At 39.5% G+C, this 24,960-nt stretch overlaps 1 protein-coding gene across 1 annotated transcript in view; it reads right to left on the bottom strand.

Annotated features, from left to right (window-relative positions):
- Nucleotides 1-1,032: 1,032 nt before the first annotated feature.
- Nucleotides 1,033-24,960, bottom strand: part of LOC128661718 (uncharacterized) — a 36,915-nt gene continuing 12,987 nt past the window's right edge. Inside the window, 1 exon segment of the mRNA XM_053715941.1 lies at nucleotides 1,033-1,052. Within this exon segment, the coding sequence (XP_053571916.1) occupies nucleotides 1,033-1,052 (20 nt within the window).

Here is a 24,960-nt window from a genome sequence, read left to right as displayed (position 1 = left end):
AATATTTGTCTAGAGCAATTATTTTTTCCTTACTTATAGCGTACATATAGAAAATAAAAGAACTTTTTAACATGTAAAAATCTAACGTTCCAGCTTTTTGAATAAAACTTTTAATGCGGTCTAAAGATTATGCATTGCCTAAGAGGTTCAAGCCTCCGGGGATTATCCACATTGGGTGCATAGCCTTTGTGTAAGTTGTTGTTAACATATTCAGAGTCCATATTATACCATTAGGCGGACCATCAGGAAATTATTGGCAGTCCACGGTCCCCCCTAAAACCCAGAGAAAGCCGCTCAGACTCATGTCTTTGTTTAGTTTGAGAGTATATTCTAGCTGTTCCTAGGTGATCTCTGAGTTGAGATGATTTAGGCGATACTCCCTGTGTGGCTTTGACGTTGTTAGCGATGGAATCTGGGATTTTTAGTTCAGTTGTATGTTGATTTGGATCAGGCGCCATTGGGAGTTGAAAGCCGTCAAATTTTTGCTTCGTGATAGCTGTTGGTGAGAGAAGAGATGTTGCTTGCTTGCTTTTCCTGTTTGCGTTCTCCGGCATTGATTTGTTCTTGTTCTGTGTTGTCTGTCGGTAGGTGGTCGGCTGGATTATATCCCCAGCCAGCGATATATTGGGATGTACGGTCTCCCCGTGCCCTAGGGTTAGGCTGGACCCCCATGTTGTAGTTTGCTTTATTATCGGCATCCTCAATGTTCTAGGCGAAATCCTATTCATGAGAAGTTGGAGTTCTTGTTCCGATGGAGCCTTGTCTATTAGTTGCTTAAAGATCGCCTCCAGTCTAAGGAGTATGAAGTCATGTGTAAAGGAGGAGCTTTCATCCGTCGTGTCAGCTGGGGAGGTTACCATCATATCTTTCTCTGTAGTTTTGCCATTTGGCATGTTAGTCTGGTTAGAGAAGGTGGTGGATATTATTAGTAATTGAAGGTATCAAGGTCGGCTTTATATACGATCAGTCCTGGTAGAACACCCCGAAAGACCAGGGGGGGCACTGTCTGTAAGATCACTGCTGCTACAGGCCTCAGATGTCCTCTTCCAGCCCTGGGGTCATAAATACAGTAAAATTGTTCAAATTGTGTTGTAAGTCGTTTAAAAACAGGAATTCTATTGTGTTAGTGTTGGATGCTGTGATTGTGGATTGATAATCAGCGGATTATAAGCCACTCTCCCGGAGCTCTTGAAAGATGCGACTACACAGAGCTGCTGCTAGGACACGCCCACATTTGGAAGTGTTTTTGTAAAAATATATAGTTATGCTTATTTATATATAAATAACATTGTGATGATTTTCAGACTCATAACCAAGTCCCACAGTGTCAGGTTTTAAAAAGGTTTTATACTTTTAGATCAGTATCTGCGCATATTCTTCTTTATAGTAGTGTCTATTACATGCAGTTATATGAAAATTGGTGTACACTGTCCCTTTAATAAAAAGTATTTATATAAAAACAGTCCCTTTTAACCTCTTAACAACCAGCGATGTACCCTGTACGACGCTGGTCGGTATGCCCTTAAGGACCAGCGACGTAACCTGTACGTGGGGCACTGCAGAAATAGATCTGCAGAGTTACAGATGCAGAGAGGGCCACTCTGTGGCCCTCTCTGCATTGGACAGTGGTGCTGACGATCGTTGGTGGGTGAGAGGTTAAGGAGGGTGGGTGGCCCATCACTGTAGGAGGCGGGAGGAGGGCGGGAGCGGGTGGGACCGTTACACCACGCTACCGGGAAGCCGGCAAAAAAAATATCTGCGTCATTGAGGGGGAAGGAGGGAGGAGGGAGGTAGAGGCAATGAGGGGGATCTTATGTGGGATCCGTTGCCATAAAGGGATCTGGGAGAGGGAGGGTGGTAGGGTTTTAAAGGGGGCAGCTACACTACAGAAAAAAAGGTTATTTTATTTTGTTTGTAAAAAAATTGCCTAATTTGCAGCAAACTGGATACTGGCAGACAGTTGCCAGTACCTAATATGGCGGCAAATAGGTAGAGGGGGGAGGGTTAGAGATCTGTTTGGGGGGGTCAGGGAGGTTGGGGGCTAAGGAAGGATCCAACACTGCAGAATATTTATTTAAAAAAATAAAAAAATAAAAAAAAAGCCTTTTATTTTAGCACTGGCAGACTTTCTGCCAGTACATAAGATGGTGGTGACAATTGTGAGGTGGGGGAGGGAAAATAGCTATTTGAGAGGGGTCAGGGAGGGCTCAGGGGGTGGGATGTGTCAGGTGGGAGTCTGATCTCTACACTAAAGCTAATATTAACCCTACAAGCTACCTAATTAACCCCTTCACTGCTGGGCATAATACAAGTGTGGTGCGCAGCAGCATTTAGCGGCCTTCTAATTACCAAAAAACAATGCCAAAGTCATATATGTCTGCAATTTCTGAACAAAAGGAATCCCAGAGAAGCATTTACAACCATTTGTGTCATGATTGCACAAGTTGTTTGTAAATAATTTCAGTGAAAAACCTATTTTTTTAATTTGATCGCATTTGGCGGTGAAATAGTGGCATGTAATATACCAAAATGGACCTAGATCAATACTTTGGGTTGTCTACTAAAAAAATATATATAGTTTTGATAGGTAAATATAAAAAAAGGCTCTATTTCTGTTTAAATGTAGTAAAGGAAAAAATGCTAAAAATGCTCTGGTCTTTTGGGGAAATTTTTGTCTAAAATGCCCGGTCCTTAAGGGGTTAAAGAGGATCATTTATATATTTTTTTCTCTGTGGGTAACCATCATTTAGCTATTCTCTCAGACATGATATAAATGCTTAGCATAGTTAAGTTAAGAAGTTTAATTCTCGATATACACTCAGCAACTGCTCTGTAACATAGTAAGATTAATGTAGAGAATTTAGCATAGTGCAGATGTCTTCAAATTTTACCAAATTATAAAATGAATCAGCATAAAGAGAAGCACAAAGCAATCAAAGTGTATCATGGGATCATTTGAAGAGCAAAACAGCACAGATGGAAATAACTATTTTCTATAATGAATCTGAAGCACCTGTTTGATGGATTGAAAGGAATATTATAGCTACATATTAGACAAGAACTGAAATTTGTTCATTTTTGCTGTCATTTAGATCACCACATATTTTGTAAATTGTTTCAGTATTTAAGAAGTAATTATTGTTTTAAAAAAATATTTCAGTACAGTTATGAAATTTTAGATAAAGCTTCAGCAAAAAATAGCTGCCTGGATCTTCAGGTATATGACCTATGGCATTAACATTATCTTACTGGGGAAAGTTCTGCTAGTTCGTTTTGAAGATATAAAGCTGTTTAGTAACTTTATAATGATGTTTTTTCCACACAAAAAAGTGAAATTTAATTAAGGAACATCAATTGAAAATATTCTGGATAGTCATAACATTTAAAACAGGTCTGAATTGTTCTGCTGATTTTGTCAGCAATGTTGGCTGCAGATGGTTACATTTTTTATCATTCCATGTTCTCCCTAAAAAATATTAAGGTTAATCTTCTATTGTTGCTGGGTAAGATAGTGCATCATTTTCCTATATTTTTTTTAATTTAAATCAAACAATAGGAAGTATGCAAATTCCTATTGGCTTGTTTAGCCAACCAATAGGATGCAAAGCAATGTTCAAGTCTTCTAATAGAATCAATGACCATCCCTATTGAAATCCAACAATATAGATAAATTTAAACAGAGAGAAGTGCACTCTCAGAAAAGAACAACTGGCTCAATGCTAATGTTTGCCTGTTCTATGACGATTTACCACCTGGATGCAGCTTCTTTTTAGCCCAGTAATGCTTCTCTCACAGTAGAACTTTCCTGTAGTATATCAGTCTGATCCCGCCTATGATGGTCAGTCCAGCGCCGAAATACCAGGCAATTCCTCTCTGTACAAGGAACACAGCAACCACAGACGATCGTTTTGGCCTTCATTGGGCCTCGTCATTGAGGTGTAGCCATATTCCTCTAAGCACACTGAGCAAGGAGTCCACGTCTGGTTGCTCCTTAAGGAGACATAATACACACAGAGAGAAGTGCACTCTCAGGAATGAACAACCAGCTCAATAACCTGTTAGCTTGTTCTTTGACGATTTACCACCTGGGTGCGGCTTCTTTTTAGCCCAGTAATGCTTTTCAAAGAGTAGAACTTTCCTGTAGTATATTAGTCTGATGCTACCTTTTAGAGGGACATGAAACCGATTTTTTTTACTTTCATGATTCAGATAGAGAATATCATTTTAAACACCCATCCAATTTACTTCTATTATCTAATTTGCTTCATTCTTCATTTATTCTTTGTTGAAGAAATAGCAATGCACATGGGTGAGCCAATCACGCGACGCGAGGCATCTATGTGCAGCCACAAATCAGTAGCTACTGAGCCTATTTAGCTATGCTTTTTAACAAAGGATATCAAGAGAATTAAGTAAAAAAAAATTGTGTTTCATGTCCCTTTAAGGTCAGGCCAGCACCAAAATACCAGGCAGTTCTGAATAAGGAACATGGCAGCCCCAGATGATCGTTTTGGCCTTTATTGAGCCTCGTCAGTGAGGTGCAGCCATATTCCTTTAAAGGGACACTGAACCCAAATTTTTTATTTTGTGATTCAGAAAGAGCATGACATTTTAATCAACTTTCTAGTTGACTCTTATTATCAAATTTTCTTCATTCTCTTGGTATCTTTATTTGAAATGCAAGAATGTAAGTTTAGATGCCGGCCCATTTTTGGTGAACAACCAGGGTTGTTCTTGCTGATTAGTGGATAAATTGATACTAGGAGTAAATTAGAAAGTTGCTTAAAATTGCATGCTTTATCTGAATCACGAAAGAAAAAATTTGGGTTCAGTGTCCCTTTAAGCACACTGAGCAAGGAATCCACATCTGGTTGCCCTTTTCCCCTTAGGGAGACATAATACACAGAGATAGAAGCGCACTCTCAGGAACCAATAACCCGCTCAATCACTTGTTAACTTGTTCTATAGCAATTTATCATCTAGGTGCAGCTGCTTTATAGCCTATTAATGCTTTTCACAAAGTTGAACTTTCCTGTAGTATATTTATCTGATCCAGTCTATTAACGTCAGTCCAGCACCAAAATATCAGGCAATTCCTCTCTGTACAAGGAACACGGCACACCCCCAAATGATTGTTTCGGCCTTCATTGGGCCCCATCAGTGAGGTGCAGCCATCTAAGACCACTGAGCAAGGAGTCCTTTTCCCCTTAGGGAAACATAATACACAAAGAGATGCACACTCTCAGGAAACCATCTGAGAATACACTGGAGGACAATAACAAGTTAGACATTGTACTATGACTGAAGATGATTCCAGCCACTAGACAAAAGATGGTGAGTAGATCAAGTTTTTTTTCTTTCTTCGGGGGTATTTAAAAAAAAAAAGTTACTTTCTTTGTCACATTTATTATTTTTAGTATTTGTTTTCTAAACTTAAAGGTTATGGGGAAATGGGGAGTCATAGGGTAGGGGTACCTTTAGGTGGCTGGTCCTTGGTGTTGGGGAAAGTTCATTGTGATGGAGAAGGGTCTTAGAGGTTAGAGGCTGGGAGATTTGAATTAGGAGATCTGGTAATTAGGTGATTAATAGTGGTTGGGGCGTGTCTTAGCAGTGGAGGGAATGTGTGTTGGGTGTCTGGTAGCTAGAGGATTAATAGTGCTTAGGGGGTCTTAGCTGGTTTTTTTTTCCATCGGGGGCTGCTGGTTTAAGGGATATATATACAGGTGGCCCTCGGTTTACAATGGTTCAATTTGCACCGTTTCAGAATAACAACCTTTTTTTCAGTCATGTGACTGCTATTGAAAAGCATTGAGAAGCAGTGCATTGATTAAAATAGCCAGTAGGTGGAGCTGTCCGCTTGTGTTGCAGCAAAGCCAAGCAAGCTAAAATTAATCAGTATAACTAAACCTGAGCTATAGTGCAGCTTTCATAGGAACAAGATCTTCCTGTCTATAAATCAGTCCAGATTGGAATGCATAGAAAGAATTGTTTGCAGAAAAATGCAAGTGAAGTCTGTTGTGTGATTATTTTATTAGATTTATAATGCTATGTAGCAAATGTTTTTGTTCATTTAACTTAGTTTAATTATATATTCTGTGTTGTGTGATTATTTTATTAGGTTAATAATGCTGTTTAGCATTTAAAGTCTTCATTTCAAAGCTTTAAAAAGAACGCATTAGGTGTTACTTATGCCAATTTTAAGAGGGGCATGGAACCTAACCCCCTCACTTCCCATTGACTTACATTATAAACTGGGTTTCAATTTACAACGGTTTCAATTTACAACCATTCCTTCTGGAACCTTACCCCGGCGTAAACTGAGGGCTACCTGTATGTGTATATATATATATATATATATATATATATATATATATATATATATATATATATATATATATATATATATATATATATATATATAAATAAATGTTCAGTTAACAACTAATCTTGTATATATTGTCATCTTACACTTTATACAATATATTCTATGATATATTTTAATATAGAACTCAAGAAACCCTTTTTTCCATAATGTAAAGCTAACCATATAAGATGGCCTGAGTAAATAAGCTGTCCGTTTCTTTTTAATTAATTTCTCTATTTTCCTATACTACACAATCCATCATATACATGTTCTTCTTTCCTTTATAAATACTCTCAGCCTCTCTATCCCAGGGGTTTTTAAATTGTTGTTTTTATTTCAGTAACAGGAACTTGATTTATTGTGTTTCTCATCCTGATTTTATACTTGATATACTGTTATCTTTTAAGTGCTATCGTTATCTTCTTTAGTGATATGCTCTAATATTTGCTGCTAAAGGCAATTTCTAAGTATCATATTAATCCTCAATTTTTTCTCTCTGTCACAACAAATCCTGCTCTTTGCGCAAAATGTATCTTTATTTTTTATGCTTACAAAAAATATATAAATAACTCAATTGTACATCAGCAAAAAACTAAATTACCTTAATATATTATTGGTGAATTGTATCTTTTCTTTATAGAATGTAGAAATTTGTGTGTGTGTGTGTGGGGGGGGGGGGTTGGCATTTTTTCTCTTCAAGTCAAAACATGTTGTGTATGGTTCTATTGCTAGAATTAAAAAGCTTAGCTACATAGTAATATGGTAATGTAAATTACCCAAACCGATGTTGGGAATTCTTTATTATGCATTTAATAATATATGCATAATACATTGTAGGAGCTCTAGAAGATTTGAATTGCTTCATTAATTATTTTATTTTCATAGAAAAAAATAATAAAGGGAGATTACGCTGCTTGTTTTTACTCCTGTGCCTCCAGCCTTTTTCTTAGTTTAACCCCTTACTGCTTCTGATTGGTCAAATGCCACATTTTCCTACTGAGCGTTGCCATCCTAAGGCAAGATTACATATGCGAGTAAGTTTCAGCGCAACTGCTGAAACCCACGCCGCCCGTAAGATCACCTCACACATCACATATACGGAGCAGGCAGATCATATACTGCTGTAAATTGGATAAACTGGCGACATTCAGAAATGTGCGGAAATACACATTTCTGGAGTCGCCAGTGACATACGGCAGTTTATGAACTGCCGGCCCATAAGCAAAAAAACAAAACCAGTTAAAATCGCCCATAAAAATCTAACCTGCCTCCCAAATATTAAACCGACACGTCAAAATCCCTATATACGCCATCCCCCCACATCGCAACTACTAATGAAAGTATTAACCCCTAAACCGCCAACCCCCACATCACAATCTACCTAATAAAGTTATTAACCCCTAATCCGTCAACTCTCTACAACGCAATCTAACAAATTACACTAATAACCCCTAATCAGCCAACCCCCCACAATGCAAACTACCTAATTAACCTATTAACCCCTAAACTGCCAACCCCCAACAACGCAAAGTATTACACTAATAACTAAGCCCCCTAACCTAACACCCCCTAAGTTATCCCCAAGTACAATAGACTAACGTAAAATAAAAAACTACTAACTACATTTAAAAATAATAAACATTTACCAAAAATACAAATAGATTTATTACTTTAAAAACTAAGATTAAATAAAAAACAAAATAGTCACCCCAAAATAAAAACACCCCCTAATCTAACAATACACTACCAATAGCCATTAAAAGGGCCTTTTGTAGGGCCTAAAGAAATCAGCTCTTTTACGCCAAAAGATACTAAGTACCCCCTAACAGTACAACCCCCAAAATAAAAAAAGGGTATTAGATTTGGTTTAATTTTTTTATTTTGGATAATTTTGTTTATTTTTTCCTGTGATCTTAGATTTTTTTTCTTTTTTGTAATGTTAGGTTTTTTATTTTAATTTAATCTTAGTTTGTTTGTTTTTTATGAAATCTTAGGGTTTTTATTTTCATGTAAAGATAGGATTTTTTATTTTGTGTATTTTTTTTAAATATTTTTTAAGGTAGTCTTTTTTTATTTTATGTAATTGTAGTTTAATTGGGGTTAATTTAGGGAGTGTTAAGTTAGGGGGCTTAGTTTTTAGATTGATACTTTGCGTTTTGGGGGGTTGTCGATTTAGGGTTTAATAGGTTAATTAGGTAGATTGCATTGTGGGGTGTTGGTGGTTTAGGGGTTAATAGTGTAATTTGGTAGATTGCATTGTGGGGTTTTGGCGGTTTAGGGGTTAATAACTTTCGTCTAGATTACGAGTTTTGCGGTATGAGGGAAAAAGCAGCGTTAAGGCTCATAACGCTGCTTTTTCACTACCGCTGGTATTACGAGTCTTGCAGGTTTAGCTGCACCGCACACTTTTTTGGCCGTAACGCAACGTAATTGCCGCAGCTTTCAAAAAGTCATTTTTCAATGGGACTTCCATAGCGCCAGTATTACCTGTAAAATAAAACCTAACCTGGGTTACACTAACACCTAACCTTACACTACAATTAAATAAATTACATAAATTAAATACAATTAACTAAATTACAAAAAAACCAAACACTAAATTACACAAAATAAAAAAGAAATTATCAGATATTTAAACTAATTACACCTAATCTAATAGCCCTACCAAAATAAAAAAGCCCCCCCAAAATAAAAAAAAAACCCTAGCCTAAACTAAACTACCAATAGCCCTTAAAAGGGCCCTTTGCGGGGCATTGCCCCAAATAAATCAGCTCTTTTACCTGTAAAAAAAAAATACAAACAACCCCCCAACAGTAAAACCCACCACCCACACAACCAACCCCCCAAATAAAATCCTAACTAAAAAAACCTAAGCTCCTCATTGCCCTGAAACGGGCATTTGGATGGGCATTGCCCTTAAAAGGGCAATTAGATCTTTTTCAAGTGCCCAAACCCTAATCTAAAAATAAAACCGACCCAATAAATCCTTAAAAACACCTAACTCTAACCCCGAAGATCCACTTACAGTTTTGAAGTATTCATCCAAGCAACAAGAAGTCCTCAACAAAGCTGGGAGAAGTCTTCATCCAAGCCGGCAGAAGTGGTCCTCCAGACGGAAGAAGTTTTCATCCAGACAGCATCGTCTATCTTTATCCATCCGGCGCAGAGCGGCTCCATCTTCAAGACATCCGGCGCGAAGCATCCTTTTCTTACAATGACTCTTCCAGAATGAAGGTTCCTTTAAGTGACGTCATCCAAGATGGCGACCCTTGAATTCCGATTGGCTGATAGAATTCTATCAGCCAATCGGCATTAAAGGTGAAAAAAATCCTATTGGCTGATGCAATCAGCCAATAGGATTGAGCTTGCATTCTATTGGCTGTTCCGATCAGCCAATAGAATGCAAGCTCAATCTGATTGTCTGATCGGAACAGCCAATAGAATCCTATCAGCCAATCGGAATTCGAGGGACGCCATCTTGGATGACTTCATTTAAAGGAACCTTCATTCGTCGTTAGTCCGTCAGTGAGGAAGGATGGCTCCGCGTCGGCTGCTTCAAGATGGACCCGCTCCGGATGGAAGAAGATAGAAGATGCCGCCTGGATGAAGACTTTGGACCCTCTGGAGTACCTCTTCTTGCCGGATAGGATGAAGACTTTGGACCCTCTGGAGGACCTCTTCTTGCCGGATTGGATGAAGACTTCGGACCCTCTTCTAGACGGATCGGTGATACCCGGCTGGGTGAATACAAGGTAGGGAGATCTTCAGGGGCTTAGCGTTAGGTTTTTTAAGGGGGGTTTGGGTGGGTTAGATTAGGGGTATGTGGGTGGTGGGTTGTAATGTTGGGGGGGTATTGTATGGGGTTTTTTTCAGGCAAAAGAGCTAATTTCTTTGGGGCATGCCCCGCAAAAGGCCCTTTTAAGGGCTGGTAAGGTAATAGAGCTGTTAACTTTTTATTTTAGAATAGGGTAGGGCATTTTTTTATTTTGGGGGGCTTTGTTATTTTTTTTAGGGGGCTTAGAGTAGGTGTAATTAGTTTAAAATTCTTGTAATCTTTTTTTATTTTTTGTAATTTAGTGTTGTTTTTTGTTGTAATTTAGTGTTTGTTTTTTTTGTAATTTAGTTTAGTTGATTTAATTGTAGGTAATTGTAGGTAGTTTATTTAATTAATGTATTGATAGTGTAGTGTTAGGTTTAATTGTAACTTAGGTTAGGATTTATTTTACAGGTAATTTTGTAATTATTTTAACTAGGTAGCTATTAAATAGTTAATAACTATTATTTTACAGGCAACTTTGTATTTCTTTTAGCTAGGTAGTTATTAAATAGTTAATAACTATTTAATAGCTATTGTACCTAGTTAAAATAAATACAAAGTTGCCTGTAAAATAAATATAAATCCTAAAATAGCTACAATATAATTATTTGTTATATTGTAGCTATATTAGGGTTTATTTTACAGGTAAGTATTTAGCTTTAAATAGGATTAATTTATTTAATAAGAAATAATTTATTTCGTTAGATTAAAATTATATTTAATTTAGGGGGGTGTTAGGGTTAGGGTTAGACTTAGCTTTAGGGGTTAATACATTTATTATAGTAGCAGTGAGGTCCGGTCGGCAGATTAGGGGTTAATACTTGAAGTTAGGTGTCAGCGATGTTAGTGAGGGCAGATTAGGGGTTAATAAAATGTATTATAGGGTTTGCGAGGCAGGAGTGAGGCGGTTTAGGGGTTAATACATTTATTATAGTGGCGGTGAGGTCCGGTCGGCAGATTAGGGGTTAATAAGTGTAGGTAAGGTTGGAGGGGGCAGATTAGGGGTACATAGGGATAATGTAGGTGGCGGCGGTGTCCGGTCGGCAGATTAGGGGTTAAAATTTTTTATTAGAGTGGGGGCCTCGGTTTAGGGGTACATAGGTAGTTTATGGGTGTTAGTGTAATTTAGAGCACATTAGTTAAGAGCTTTATAAACCGGCGTTAGCCCATAAAGCTCTTAACTCCTGAGTCCTGACTTTTTTCTGCGGCTGAAGTTTTGTCGTTAGAGTTCTAACGCTCACTTCAGCCAAGACTCTAAATACCAGCATTGGGAAGATCCCATTGAAAAGATAGGATACGCAATTGGCGTAAGGGGATCTGCGGTATGGAAAAGTCGTGGCTGGAAAGTGAGCGTTAGACCCTTTCCTGACTGACTCTAAATACCAGCAGGCGGTAAAAACCAGCGTTAGGACCCCTTAACGCTGGTTTTGACAGCTAACGCAGAACTCTAAATCTAGGCGTAATTTAATATACATTCCCCCTACTTTGTGGTAGAGAGGACTCAGATTGTGATCAATCATACAGATGAAGGGATACATTTCATAGTTGACATTTAGGTATATTAGTTTTACATTCAATTATGTCCCTCATATAATTGAATAATAAGAAATTTTAGAACAAAATAGGATATTATGCATTATTTGGTCTAATTTGGTCTTGATTAGACAATTTAATGTGTATAATTTAAAATGATGTGTGTATGTATATTTGTATGTATATATATATATATAAAACAGCAAAGGAGTGCACTCTCACTTAAGTCCAGCTACCAGGGTGCTAGTGAAGTGTAATAAACAACTGAACAAAAAACTTGCACTCGCTGGATTTTTCAAAAGCCAAAATTTTTACTGTGACCGTGTAGTAACGTTTCGGGGATAATGTATCCTCTTCCTCAGACTTTTGAAATATCCAGCGAGTGCAAGTTTTTTGTTCAGTTGTTTATATATAGATAGATATCCAGTCTGAACCTGGCTTTAATATCAAACAAACAATACTATGTTAGAGCATAGACAGAAGATGACTTAACAATTAAACTTTCAAATTTTAATATATTTTTTTCTTACAGTTTTTCATTTTTTATGAATTCCCAAAATAATATTGATTTATTGTTAGATTTTTTTAATACATATCTTTACATACTATATATTATTTTATTTATTTAAATACATCTTTTTATATATATATATATATATATATATATATATATATATATATATATATATATATATATATATATATATATATATATACGTCACTTAAAGAAAAGATTAGTCATATGACTGGTTGTTAAAGTATCTATTTTACAAGCACATGCCTGATATTAACTATAATACAGTTGCACTTTTATTTTGTTTTTAAGTATCAACACAGCTCAAGCAGATAATGAGTGTTAAAGTCTTGTATCTTTCAAAAATTAAGGTGGAGATAGATACAGCCATCTAATTTTTGGTAGTTTGATTTAGAGATGTACAAATCATAAAATGTTAATGACGAGGCTATGCAGTATAAAGTCTACATAACAACTTTGGTTACGTCACTTAAGAAATGTGTAGGGTGAACTTGTTAGATTAAAATGATAGTGTAGTTTAATTTTATATTCACATTCTAATATCTATCATTTATTTTTAAAAGTTTTACATATTCTTAAAAGAAATATAGCTTAGTTATTATGGTATCATTATTTGCAAGGTAACCTAGGTAGATTAAACGATGATAGCTACATTTATTTTCACATTTAGACAGAGCTAGTTATTTTATGCCATATTGATGTCTTTTCACTCTAGTGGAGTCATTTAAAGGGACAGTTAACTCATAGATATTTCAAAATATAATTTCTCACAATTATCCTCTTTACCAGCTGGAACGTATAAAATTTTTTCCAAGTATTTCCGTTACCCTTAATTTTGAATTTAAAATAGTTTATTTTTCCTATGGTATCTCCACCTATTTATAATGTTTTTGGCCTTAAGGCAAAGTTGTGTAAACACAGCCATTATAAGATATTACACTCCCAGTGGGGCATACAATATATAAGGTAATACAATGTAAATTAATTTTTTGGGTTGATTGGTTTGCAGATATAAGAAGTAAGTATATGTAAACAATGTGATAGTTAGGAGATCAGATATCTACAAGCTAAAAACATTTTATTTTGTTGTGGCTTGAAAATAATAATTAACATACAAACAGGAACAATTTAATTTCAGCTATTATATACTCTGCTGCTGATTAAATAATAAGGAATTATAAACACATTAAGTAAACCAAATATTATAGTCTACTGTCCCTTTAAGAGTCTGCACTGAATCATTAAAAAGCTCCATCAAAGGTTTACTGTCCCTTTAAATGGATATAACCTTTCACGGGGTATACATTAATCTATTTAAATATATTATCATATTTAAACATGACTGCATATTTATTGTTAAAAATTACCATTGCATATCCACTATTAGAATAGTGGGTATTGTGTCAACTTTTTAGTTTTAGTTAATAGCTTGTGATGGCTATTTCATTTGTAGTGAAAGTGAAATGCAACCCAAAGTTAATCTTCCATGATTCCAACAGAGCAGATTTGAATCTAAAATAAAATTTGACTTTGTTAATCACATATGGTTCATTCTCATGTTATCCTAAGTTTGCAAAAACAATATGCATAGGCTTATAATCAGCAAAGCATTAGTGGGAGATATCTGCTTATTTGTGGGTGGGCAACAATGCATAGTGGCAATGGTTAGCCAGATATCTTTAAATACATCACACTATTGCATAACGGATCCTAAACAATAAAAACACAGTGAAAAAGAAAATTATATGTGAGCATTTCAGACAAATACATGCTCTATTTGATTTTTAACAATAAGTAACAGAAACATTGAATTTGCATTAATAAAATTAACTTTATTTTCTCAAAGTAACGTCCATTAGAAATACGAATAATGTATTTCACCATTATTGAAATATTGCGCAGTAAACGTATCTTTCAACACGAGATTCGCATTTATGAAAATTCAAATATAATTTCACACACTAGCACACAATCCATGTGCATTGTTGGGATTGTAAATACATTTAATAGAGGAATGTAGAACCCAGGAGGGGATCTCAAAAAGTGCGCTCTCTGTAAAAGGAATGTGAACACAATAAAAGGAATTTAAACAATAAAGCACAATAGAGGTGTAAAATTGCGGGAACCAATGTTCACAATAGTTCAAAAATATTACTGTAAAGTCTCTTTTCACGGATCAACGGATCCGGTTTGATTGCAGGGATCACTGTTTAAGATCAGTGTTGGAGATAATGACTCAGGCAGCTCCCCTTGACCCGGTGTGAGGTGGATCTAATAGGTTACAGCAAAAAGAGGGCGCCTCATAGTGTGGTATGTCCTATGTCAAAGAATATAGGAGTACGATGAATGAAGGCTTACCAGACTTAGATGCACTGTACTGTGACCAGTGCTCTCTGGCACTCTAGCTCTTTACAGCGGCTAGTTAACTGTTCCACAAACCACTGTGGGAAACGGCTTGTCGTCAATTCAATATGCATGAAAATACAACTGCGGCTGCAAATACACTGTGTGCAGAATTATTAGGCAAATTAGTATTTTGACCACATCATCCTCTTTATGCATGTTGTCTTACTCCAAGCTGTATAGGCTCGAAAGCCTACTACCAATTAAGCATATTAGGTGATGTGCATCTCTGTAATGAGAAGGGGTGTGGTCTAATGACATCAACACCCTATATCAGGTGTGCATAATTATTAGGCAACTTCCTTTCCTTTGGCAAAATGGGTCAAAAGAAGGACATGACAGGCTCAGAAAAGTCAAAAATAGTGAGATATCTTGCAGAGGGATGCAGCACTCTTAAAATTGCAAAGCTTCTGAAGCGTGATCATCGAACAATCAAGTGTTTCATTCAAAATAGTCAACAGGGTCGCAAGAAGCGTGTGGAAAAACAAAGGCGCAAAATAACTGCCCATGAACTGAGAAAAGTCAAGCGTGCAGCTGCCAAGATGCCACTTGCCACCAGTTTGGCCATATTTCAGAGCTGCAACATTACTGGAGTGCCCAAAAGCACAAGGTGTGCAATACTCAGAGACATGGCCAAGGTAAGAAAGGCTGAAAGACGACCACCACTGAACAAGACACACAAGCTGAAACGTCAAGACTGGGCCAAGAAATATCTCAAGACTGATTTTTCTAAGGTTTTATGGACTGATAAAATGAGAGTGAGTCTTGATGGGCCAGATGGATGGGCCCGTGGCTGGATTGGTAAAGGGCAGAGAGCTCCAGTCCGACTCAGACGCCAGCAAGATGGAGGTGGAGTACTGGTTTGGGCTGGTATCATCAAAGATGAGCTTGTGGGGCCTTTTCGGGTTGAGGATGGAGTCAAGCTCAACTCCCAGTCCTACTGCCAGTTTCTGGAAGACACCTTCTTCAAGCAGTGGTACAGGAAGAAGTCTGCATCCTTCAAGAAAAACATGATTTTCATGCAGGACAATGCTCCATCACACGCGTCCAAGTACTCCACAGCGTGGCTGGCAAGAAAGGGTATAAAAGAAGAAAATCTAATGACATGGCCTCCTTGTTCACCTGATCTGAACCCCATTGAGAACCTGTGGTCCATCATCAAATGTGAGATTTACAAGGAGGGAAAACAGTACACCTCTCTGAACAGTGTCTGGGAGGCTGTGGTTGCTGCTGCACGCAATGTTGATGGTGAACAGATCTAAACACTGACAGAATCCATGGATGGCAGGCTTTTGAGTGTCCTTGCAAAGAAAGGTGGCTATATTGGTCACTGATTTGTTTTTGTTTTGTTTTTGAATGTCAGAAATGTATATTTGTGAATGTTGAGATGTTATATTGGTTTCACTGGTAAAAATAAATAATTGAAATGGGTATATATTTGTTTTTTGTTAAGTTGCCTAATAATTATGCACAGTAATAGTCACCTGAACACACAGATATCCCCCTAAAATAGCTATAACTAAAAACAAACTAAAAACTACTTCCAAAACTATTCAGCTTTGATATTAATGAGTTTTTTGGGTTCCTTGAGAACATGGTTGTTGTTCAATAATAAAATGAATCCTCAAAAATACAACTTGCCTAATAATTCTGCACTCCCTGTAAATCCAACAACTTCCAAGACAATTAATATATGTAAACGCTTTAATAAAATGCAACGCGTTTCTCGACTACAACTAGTCGTTTCATCAGGCAGGTAAAAAAAGCGAATAGAGTACAATGTAATTACTGAGCTTAAAAACACTTGAAAGGTTAAAAACGGAAGTTGTCAGAGGAAAATAAAACCAATAAAAACACAGATAACAAAATCAATCTAAAGTTAACCGTATGTGAGCTGTTAAGGTGTGCAAATTGATATAAGCAATTTCATTGGCAAACAAGAACGACCACATTTGGACAATGTGTTTACAAATGTCAGATTTCACAATGTAACAAAATACTTAAACCTGTATCATCAATATGAATAAAAAAATAAAAAAAAATCATTTGTACTTTTTAGTGGCGTTAAATAATGTGTTTAACTCCTGATCAAAATCAGAAATAAACCAACCAGTACTGTAATTATTCGCTTTTTTTTACCTGCCTGATGAAACGACTAGTTGTAGTCGAGAAATGCGTTGCATTTTATTAAAGCGTTTACATATATTAATTCTCTTGGAAGTTGTTGGATTTATTTGCAGCCGCAGTTGTATTTTCATGCATATTGAATTGACGGCAAGCCGTTTCCCGCAGTGGTTCGTGGAACAGTTAACTAGCCGCTGTAAAGAGCTAGACTACCAGAGAGCACTGGTCACAGTACAGTGCATCTAAGTCCGGTAAGCCTTCATTCACCGTACTCCTATATTCTTTGACATAGGACATACCACACTATAAGGCGCCCTCTTTTTGCTTTAACACATTTAATAGAGCACTGTCAATACTTCCCAATTAGTCACAATATTTATTTAATAAACAATGAATACATACAATATTTACATTTTTTAATCTAAAATATTTGTCATCTTTTTAAAATAACTTGATCAATATTAAACATTGAAATGGGTCATAAACATTTAATAATGTGACTGGATTATATTTACTGTTGTGATTAAAAATAAAATTTCGTTCAAATGTCAACAAAATAGATTAATATTTTACGGATTCCGTATATTATATATGCATTACATTTCCACCAATTCAAAATAAAAATCTACATGCCAATAGTGATGTCTCGAACCTAAAAATTTGCGTTCGCGAACAGCGGACATGAACTTCCGCAACTGTTCGCAAACGGGCGAACCGGGCGAACTGCCATAGACTTCAATAGGCAGGCGGATTTTAAATCCCCCAGGGACTCTTTCTGGCCTCAATAGTGATGGAAAAGTTGTTTTATAGTTGATGCAGAGTCTGTTTTTAAGCCATAAAGGGCATAAATCACCTAACATTGCTAATTTGTTTGGAATAACGTGCTTTAAAACATCAGGTATGATGTTGTATCGATCAGGTAGTGTAAGGGTTACGCCCGCTTCACAGTGACAGACCAAACTCCCCGTTTAAAGGGACAGTCTACACCAGAATTTTTATTGTTTTAAAAGATAGATAATCCCTTTATTACCCATTTTCCAGTTTTTCATAACTAACACATTTATAATAATATACTTTTAACCTCTGTGATTATCTTGTATCTAAGCCTCTGCAAACTGACCCTTTTTTCAGTTCTTTTGACAGACTTGCAGTCTAGCCAATCAGTGCCTGCTCCCAGATGACTTCTCGTGCACGAGCACAGTGTTATCTATATGAAATATGTGAACTAACACCCTCTAGTGGTGAAAAACTGTTAAAATGCAATCTGAAAGAGGTGGGCTTCAAGGTCTAAGAAATTAGCATATGAACCTCCTAGGTTAAGCTTTCAACTAAGAATACCAAAAGAACAAAGCAAAATTGGTGATAAAAGTAAATTGTTTAAAATGACATGCTCTATCTGAATCATGAAAGTTTATTTTGGCCTAGACTGTCCCTTTAACGCACCGCACACAACCGCAAACATTTGCACAAGGTTGGATACCAAGCTAGCCATGTCCCGTTCCTTGTCCTGATGTTATTGAAGGTCTCTTCCTCCACCCAGCCACGTACAACACCAAGTGTCCCCGGAAGGTGACAGCAAGCCCCCTGGGACGCCTGCTGTGTTTGGTCTTCCACCTCCTCAAAGCCACCTTCCTCCTCTGACTCCTCTTCTTCAGACTCCTCTCTCTGCGTTGCCTCTCTCTGCGTTATTATAAGGTGTGTTAAGTAGTACTATGTATATGGCATGGATTTTAGGAACCGGGAGATGGAAAAAGATGCTTGGTCGGTCCTCCTACTTCAAATTTGTGGCACTGCGCGTGCAATCTACTGTGCCACCAGATATGAGTGGTGTGTTAAGTAGTATTATTCTGATCAGTTTAATCCCTGTTACGTCCCCTATCAGGGGACGTGTATATGGCATGGATATGTATATGGCATGGCCGAAACACAAGTGGCTGTCAGATTACAGTCCGGCCACAAGATATATAGATTTGATAGATAGATAGATAGATAGATAGATTAGATGGATAGATCAATAGATGCAATAGATACATTTGATAGATACGATAGATAGATTTGATAGATAAATAGATAGATTTGATAGATAGATAATTTCCCAGACAGAGAATTATAAGACGTGCGGTCTGGGACCCATGGTAAGGTTCCCAGAGGAAGTTGCGGCGCCCGAGGCTCTGATTAGAACAGAGCACTCTGGAACGTATCTGCCCTCGGCCGAAATCGGAACATTCTTTAGCTTTCTGTCTGTCGGCCAAATGTCCGCCTGCCAAATGTCCTTCTGCATTTTGTCAGAGCACCTCGTGCAATCTACTGTGCCACCAGATATGAGTGGTGTGTTAAGTAGTACTATTCTGATCAGTTTAATCCCTGTTACATCCCCTATCAGGGGACGTGTATATGGCATGGATTTTAGGAACCGGGAGATGGAAAAAGATGCTTGGTCGGTCCTCCTACTTCAAATTAGGGGCACTGCGCATGCAATTTACTGTGCCACCAGATATGAGTGGTGTGTTAAGTAGTACTATTCTGATCAGTTTAATCCCTGTTACGTCCCCTATCAGGGGACGTGTATATGGCATGGATTTTAGGAACCGGGAGATGGAAAAAGATGCTTGGTCGGTCCTCCTACTTCAAATTAGGGGCACTGCGCGTGCAATCTACTGTGCCACCAGATATGAGTGGTGTGTTAAGTAGTACTATTCTGATCAGTTTAATCCCTGTTACGTCCCCTATCAGGGGACGTGTATATGGCATGGATATGTATATGGCATGGCCGAAACAGAAGTGGCTGTCAGATAACAGTCCGGCCACGAGATAGATAGATTTGATAGATAGATAGATACATAGATTAGATAGATAGATCAATAGATGCAATAGATACATTTGGTAGATACGATAGATAGATAGATTTGATAGATAAATAGATAGATTTGATAGATAATTTCCCAGACAGAGAATTACAAGACGTGTGGTCTGGGACCCATGGTAAGGTTCCCAAAGGCAGTTGCGGCGCCCGAGGCTCTGATTAGAACAGACCACTCTGGAACATATCTGCCCTCGGCCGAAATCGGAACATTCTTTAGCTTTCTGTCCATCTGCAAAGGTCCGTCTGCTAAATGTCCGTCTGCCAAATGTCCTTCTGCATTTTGTCAGAGCACCGCGTTCAATCTACTGTGCCACCAGATATGAGTGGTGGGTTAAGTAGTACTATTCTGATCAGTTTAATCCCTGTTATGTCCCATATCAGGGGATGTATATATGGCATGGATTTTAGGAACCGGGAGATGGAAAAAGGTGCTTGGTCAGTCCTCCTACTTCAAATTTGGGGCACTGCGTGTGCAATCTACTGTGCCACCAGATATGAGTGGTGTGGTTTTTGAAGCCACAGTACAGCACCAGAAGCCAGAAAAATTTGGCATGTACACATGCCTGAAAAATTAGGTACTGTTGCAGCCACTGCTGTAGCAGCGGCCAGAAAAATTGATGTTTGTTTCCCAGGCAGAAAGTGCCCTAAAACATTGCGGCTTGAACCCTAGTTGATGGCGGATAAGTCACGCAAGTCATCCGGCATTCGAAGATAAAATACAGCAGCGTGTGGACCGTTTTTAGCCCAAGGCAGCTCATCTCATCAGGCCTTTTTTAGTCAAATGTATTGCCCAATGTCAGTCCCTTCGGGATCCATCCCTCATTCATCTTAATAAAGGTGAGGTAATCTAGACTTTTTTGACCTAGGCGACTTCTCTTCTCAGTGACAATACCTCCTGCTGCACTGAAGGTCCTTTCTGACAGGACACTTGAAGCAGGGCAGGCCAGAAGTTCTATCTCAAATTGGGATAGCTCAGGCCACAGGTCAAGCCTGCACACCCAGTAGTCAAGGGGTTCATTGCTCCTCAGAGTGTCGAGATCTGCAGTTAAGGCGAGGTAGTCTGCTACCTGTCGGTCGAGTCGTTCTCTGAGGGTGGACCCTGAAGGGCTATGGCGATGCATAGGACTTAAAAAGCTCTGCATGTCCTCCATCAACAACACGTCTGTAAAGCGTCCTGTCCTTGCCGGCGTGGTCGTGGGAGTCGGAGGATTACTTTCACCTCTTCCCCTGTTAGATTCCCGTTGTGCTGTGACATCACCCTTATACGCTGTGTAAAGCATACTTTTTTAATTTATTTTGGAACTGCTGTATCCTTTCCAACTTGCAGTAATTCGGTAATATTTCAGGCACTTTATGCTTATACCGGGGGTCTAGTAGCGTGGACACCCAGTACAGGTTGTTCTCCTTCAGCTTTTTTATACGAGGGTCCCTCAACAGGCACTACAGCATGAAAGACCCCATTTGCACAAGGTTGGATGCCGAGCTACTCATGTCCCGTTCCTCGTCCTCAGTGATCTCACTGAAGGTATCTTCTTCCCCCGAGCCATGTACAACACCACGGGTACCAGACAGGTGACAACGAGCACCCTGGGATGCCTGTTGTGGTTGGTCTTCCTCCTCCTCCTCAAAGCCACATTCCTCCTCTGACTCCTCTTCCTCACAATCCTCTTCCAGCGTTGCCGCTGGTCCAGCAAGCAATGCTGATAAGGCTGTTTCTGGTGGTGATGGTGACCACAACTCTTCCTCTTCACGCTCATCTATGGCCTGATCCAGCACTCTTCGCAGGGCACGCTCCAGGAAGAAAACAAATGGTATGATGTCACTGATGGTGCCTTCGGTGCGACTGAATAGGTTTGTCACCTCCTCAAAAGGACGCATGAGCCTACAGGCATTGCGCATGAGCATCCAGTAACGTGGCAAAAAAATTTCCAGCTCCGCAGAGGCTGTTCTAGCACCCCGGTCATACAAATACTCGTGACCGGCTTTTTCTTGTTGGAGCAGGCGGTTGTGTCGGGCTGTCGCAAATCAAGCGCCTCACTGGCATGTTGTTTCACCGCTGGATATCTGAAAAGTGCGCCATGGCCGTGTAGGAATGCCTGAAATGGCCACACACCTTCCTGGCCTGCTTCAGGACATCCTGTAAGCCTGGGTACTTATGCACAAAGCGTTGTACGATCAGATTACACACATGTGCCATGCACAGCACATGGGTCAACTTGCCCAATTTCAATGCTGCCAACAAATTACTTCCATTGTCAGAAACCACTTTGCCGATAGCCAGTTGGTGCGGAGTCAGCCACTGATCCACCTGTGCGTTCAGGGCGGACAGGAGTGACTCTCTGCTTTCAGGCAAGTCAACCCCAAGACGGCGTGACACTGCCATATCCGGGATGTGGAATAGTACCAGGGGAGCTGGGGGGTGCCGTTGGTGTGGAGCAAGACACAGCAGCAGAAGAGGACTCAGTTGAGGAGGTTATGGAAGAGGATGGAGTAGGAGGTGTAGAGGAGGTGGCAGCAGGCCTGCCTGCAAGTCGTGGCGGTGTCACCAACTCTGCAGAGCCACACATTCCATGGTTGTCAGCCATCAGCAGGTTTACCCAATGCGCAGTGTAGGTGATATACCTCCCCTGACCATGCTTTGCAGACCAGCTATCAGTGGTCAGATGGACCCTTGCCCCAACACTGTGTGCCAGACGTGCCATTACTTCCTTTCACACAATCGAGTACAGGTTGGGGATTGCCTTTTGTGAAAAGAAATTACGGCCGGGTACCTTCCACTGCAGTGTCCCAATAGCTACAAATTTTTGGAACGTCTCAGACTCCACCAGCTTGTATGGTAAAAGCTGGCGGGCTAAGAGTTCAGACAAGCCAGCTGTCAGACGCCGGGCAAAGGGCTGACTTTGGGATATTGGCTTCTTACGCTCAAACATGTCCTTGACAGACACATGACTGTGGGCAGATGAGCAGGAAATGCTCTGGAAGAGAGACGGAGTGGCAGATGGTTGAGAGGGGGCAAGGAGGACAGCAATGGTTGACGTGGCTGAAGATGCTGGACCAGGAGGAGGATGGCGGCTTTGAGTTTGTGTGCTGCTTGTATTCATGTGTTGATCCCATAGGCGTTTGTGATGTGCGATCATGTGCCTTTGCAAAGCAGTTGTACCTAGGTGGGTGTTGGACTTCCCATGACTCAGTTTCTTTTGGCACAAGTTGCAAATGGCATCACTGTTGTCAGAGGCAGACACACAAAAAAAATGCCACACTGCTGAGCTCTGCGATGACGGCATTCTGGTGGTGGCAACAGCATGCGTTGATTGGCGTGCTGTCTGGCTGACCCCGGGTGCTGATGCATGCTGTCTGACTGTGCCACTAGCTCCTTTCGACCACCTCCCCCTGCTTCCAACTCATCTCCTCCTCCTCCTCTCTGTCTCCTCATCTGAACTTTCCCCCTGTTCTTCTCTTCTAGCGGGCACCCACGTGACATCCACGGACGCATCGTCATCATCAACCGCTTCTCTTGTATCTGACAAATCAACAAAGGAAGCAGCAGCGGGTACAACATCATCATCATTACACTGTACGTCCATGTCTGTAATGCTGCCTGACTGAGACATATCACTGTTATTTACATCCTCTGTCAATGATGGTTGCGCATCACTCATTTCTTCCAAATGATGTGTAAATAACTCCTCTGACAGATCAAGTGAAGCGGCTGTGGTGCTAGTGTTGGTGGTGGCGGCAGGCGGGCGAGTGGTAACTTGAGAGGTGCCCGAAGATAAGCTGGAGGAGGATGGTGCATCAAGGTTCGGAGCGGAAGCTATAGAAGATTGGGTGTCCTGTGTTAAAAAGTCAACTATGTCCTCAGAACTTTTCGAGTTCATGTTACGTGGCCTCTGAACACTGGGCATTATTGCAAAGGGAATCACAGCAACATGACCACGACAGCACCTGCGGGGTGGCCTGCCTCTGCCTGTCATTTTTTTAAAATGTACACTTACACTACTATTAAACAAGATATGAGTGGTGCCACTGGGCAAGTGGGCACAGTATACGCTGTGAGCCTGACACAAAAAAGCAGAGTGATTTTTCACAGTCCAAAAAGTTTTTTTTGTTTTTAAATGTACATTTACACTACTATTAAACAAGATATGAGTGGTGGCACTGGGCAAGTGGGCACAGTATACACTGTGAGCCTGACACAAAAAAGCAGACTGATGTTTCACAGTCCAAAAAGTTTTTTTTTGTTTTAAATGTACACTTACACTACTATTAAACAAGATATGAGTGGTGGCACTGGGCAAGTGAGCACAGTATACGCTGTGAGCCTGGCACACACGCTGGCAGGCAGGCAACTGCAATTAGATTACACAAGCAGACTGATGTTTCACAGTCAAAAAAGTTTTTTTTTTTTTAAATTTACACTACTGTTACACCAGATATGAGTGGTGGCACTGGGCAAGTGGGCACAGTATACGCTGTGAGCCTGGAACACACGCTGGCAGGCAGGCAACTGCAATTAGATTACACTAGCAGACTGATGTTTCACAGTCAAAAAAGTTTTTTTTTTTAAAATTTACACTACTGCTACAACAGATATGAGTGGTGGCACTGGGCAAATGGGCCTGGCACACATGCTGGCAGGCAGGCAACTGCAATTAGATTACACAAGCAGACTGATGTTTCACAGTCAAAAAAGTTTTTTTTTTTAAATTTACACTACTGTTACAACAGATATGAGTGGTGGCACTGGGCAAGTGGGCACAGTATACGCTGTGAGCCTGGCAAACACGCTGGCAGGCAGGCAACTGCAATTAGATTACACAAGCAGACTGATGTTTCACAGTCAAAAAAGTTTTTTTTTTTTAAATTTACACTACTGTTACACCAGATATGAGTGGTGGCACTGGGCAAGTGGGCACAGTATACGCTGTGAGCCTGGAACACACGCTGGCAGGCAGGCAACTGCAATTAGATTACACTAGCAGACTGATGTTTCACAGTCAAAAAAGTTTGTTTTTTTTAAATTTACACTACTGCTACAACAGATATGAGTGGTGGCACTGGGCAAATGGGCCTGGCACACATGCTGGCAGGCAGGCAACTGCAATTAGATTACACAAGCAGACTGATGTTTCACAGTCAAAAAAGTTTTTTTTTTTTAAATTTACACTACTGTTACAACAGATATGAGTGGTGGCACTGGGCAAGTGGGCACAGTATACGCTGTGAGCCTGGCAAACACGCTGGCAGGCAGGCAACTGCAATTAGATTAAACAAGCAAACTGATGTTTCACAGTCAAAAAAGTTTTTTTTTTTAATTTACA

The sequence above is a fragment of the Bombina bombina genome, chromosome 5, assembly GCF_027579735.1.
Source record: "Bombina bombina isolate aBomBom1 chromosome 5, aBomBom1.pri, whole genome shotgun sequence".
Lineage (NCBI taxonomy): Eukaryota > Metazoa > Chordata > Amphibia > Anura > Bombinatoridae > Bombina > Bombina bombina.
Note: the sequence above shows the minus strand (reverse complement) of the source record. Positions and strands in the feature narration are given on the sequence as shown.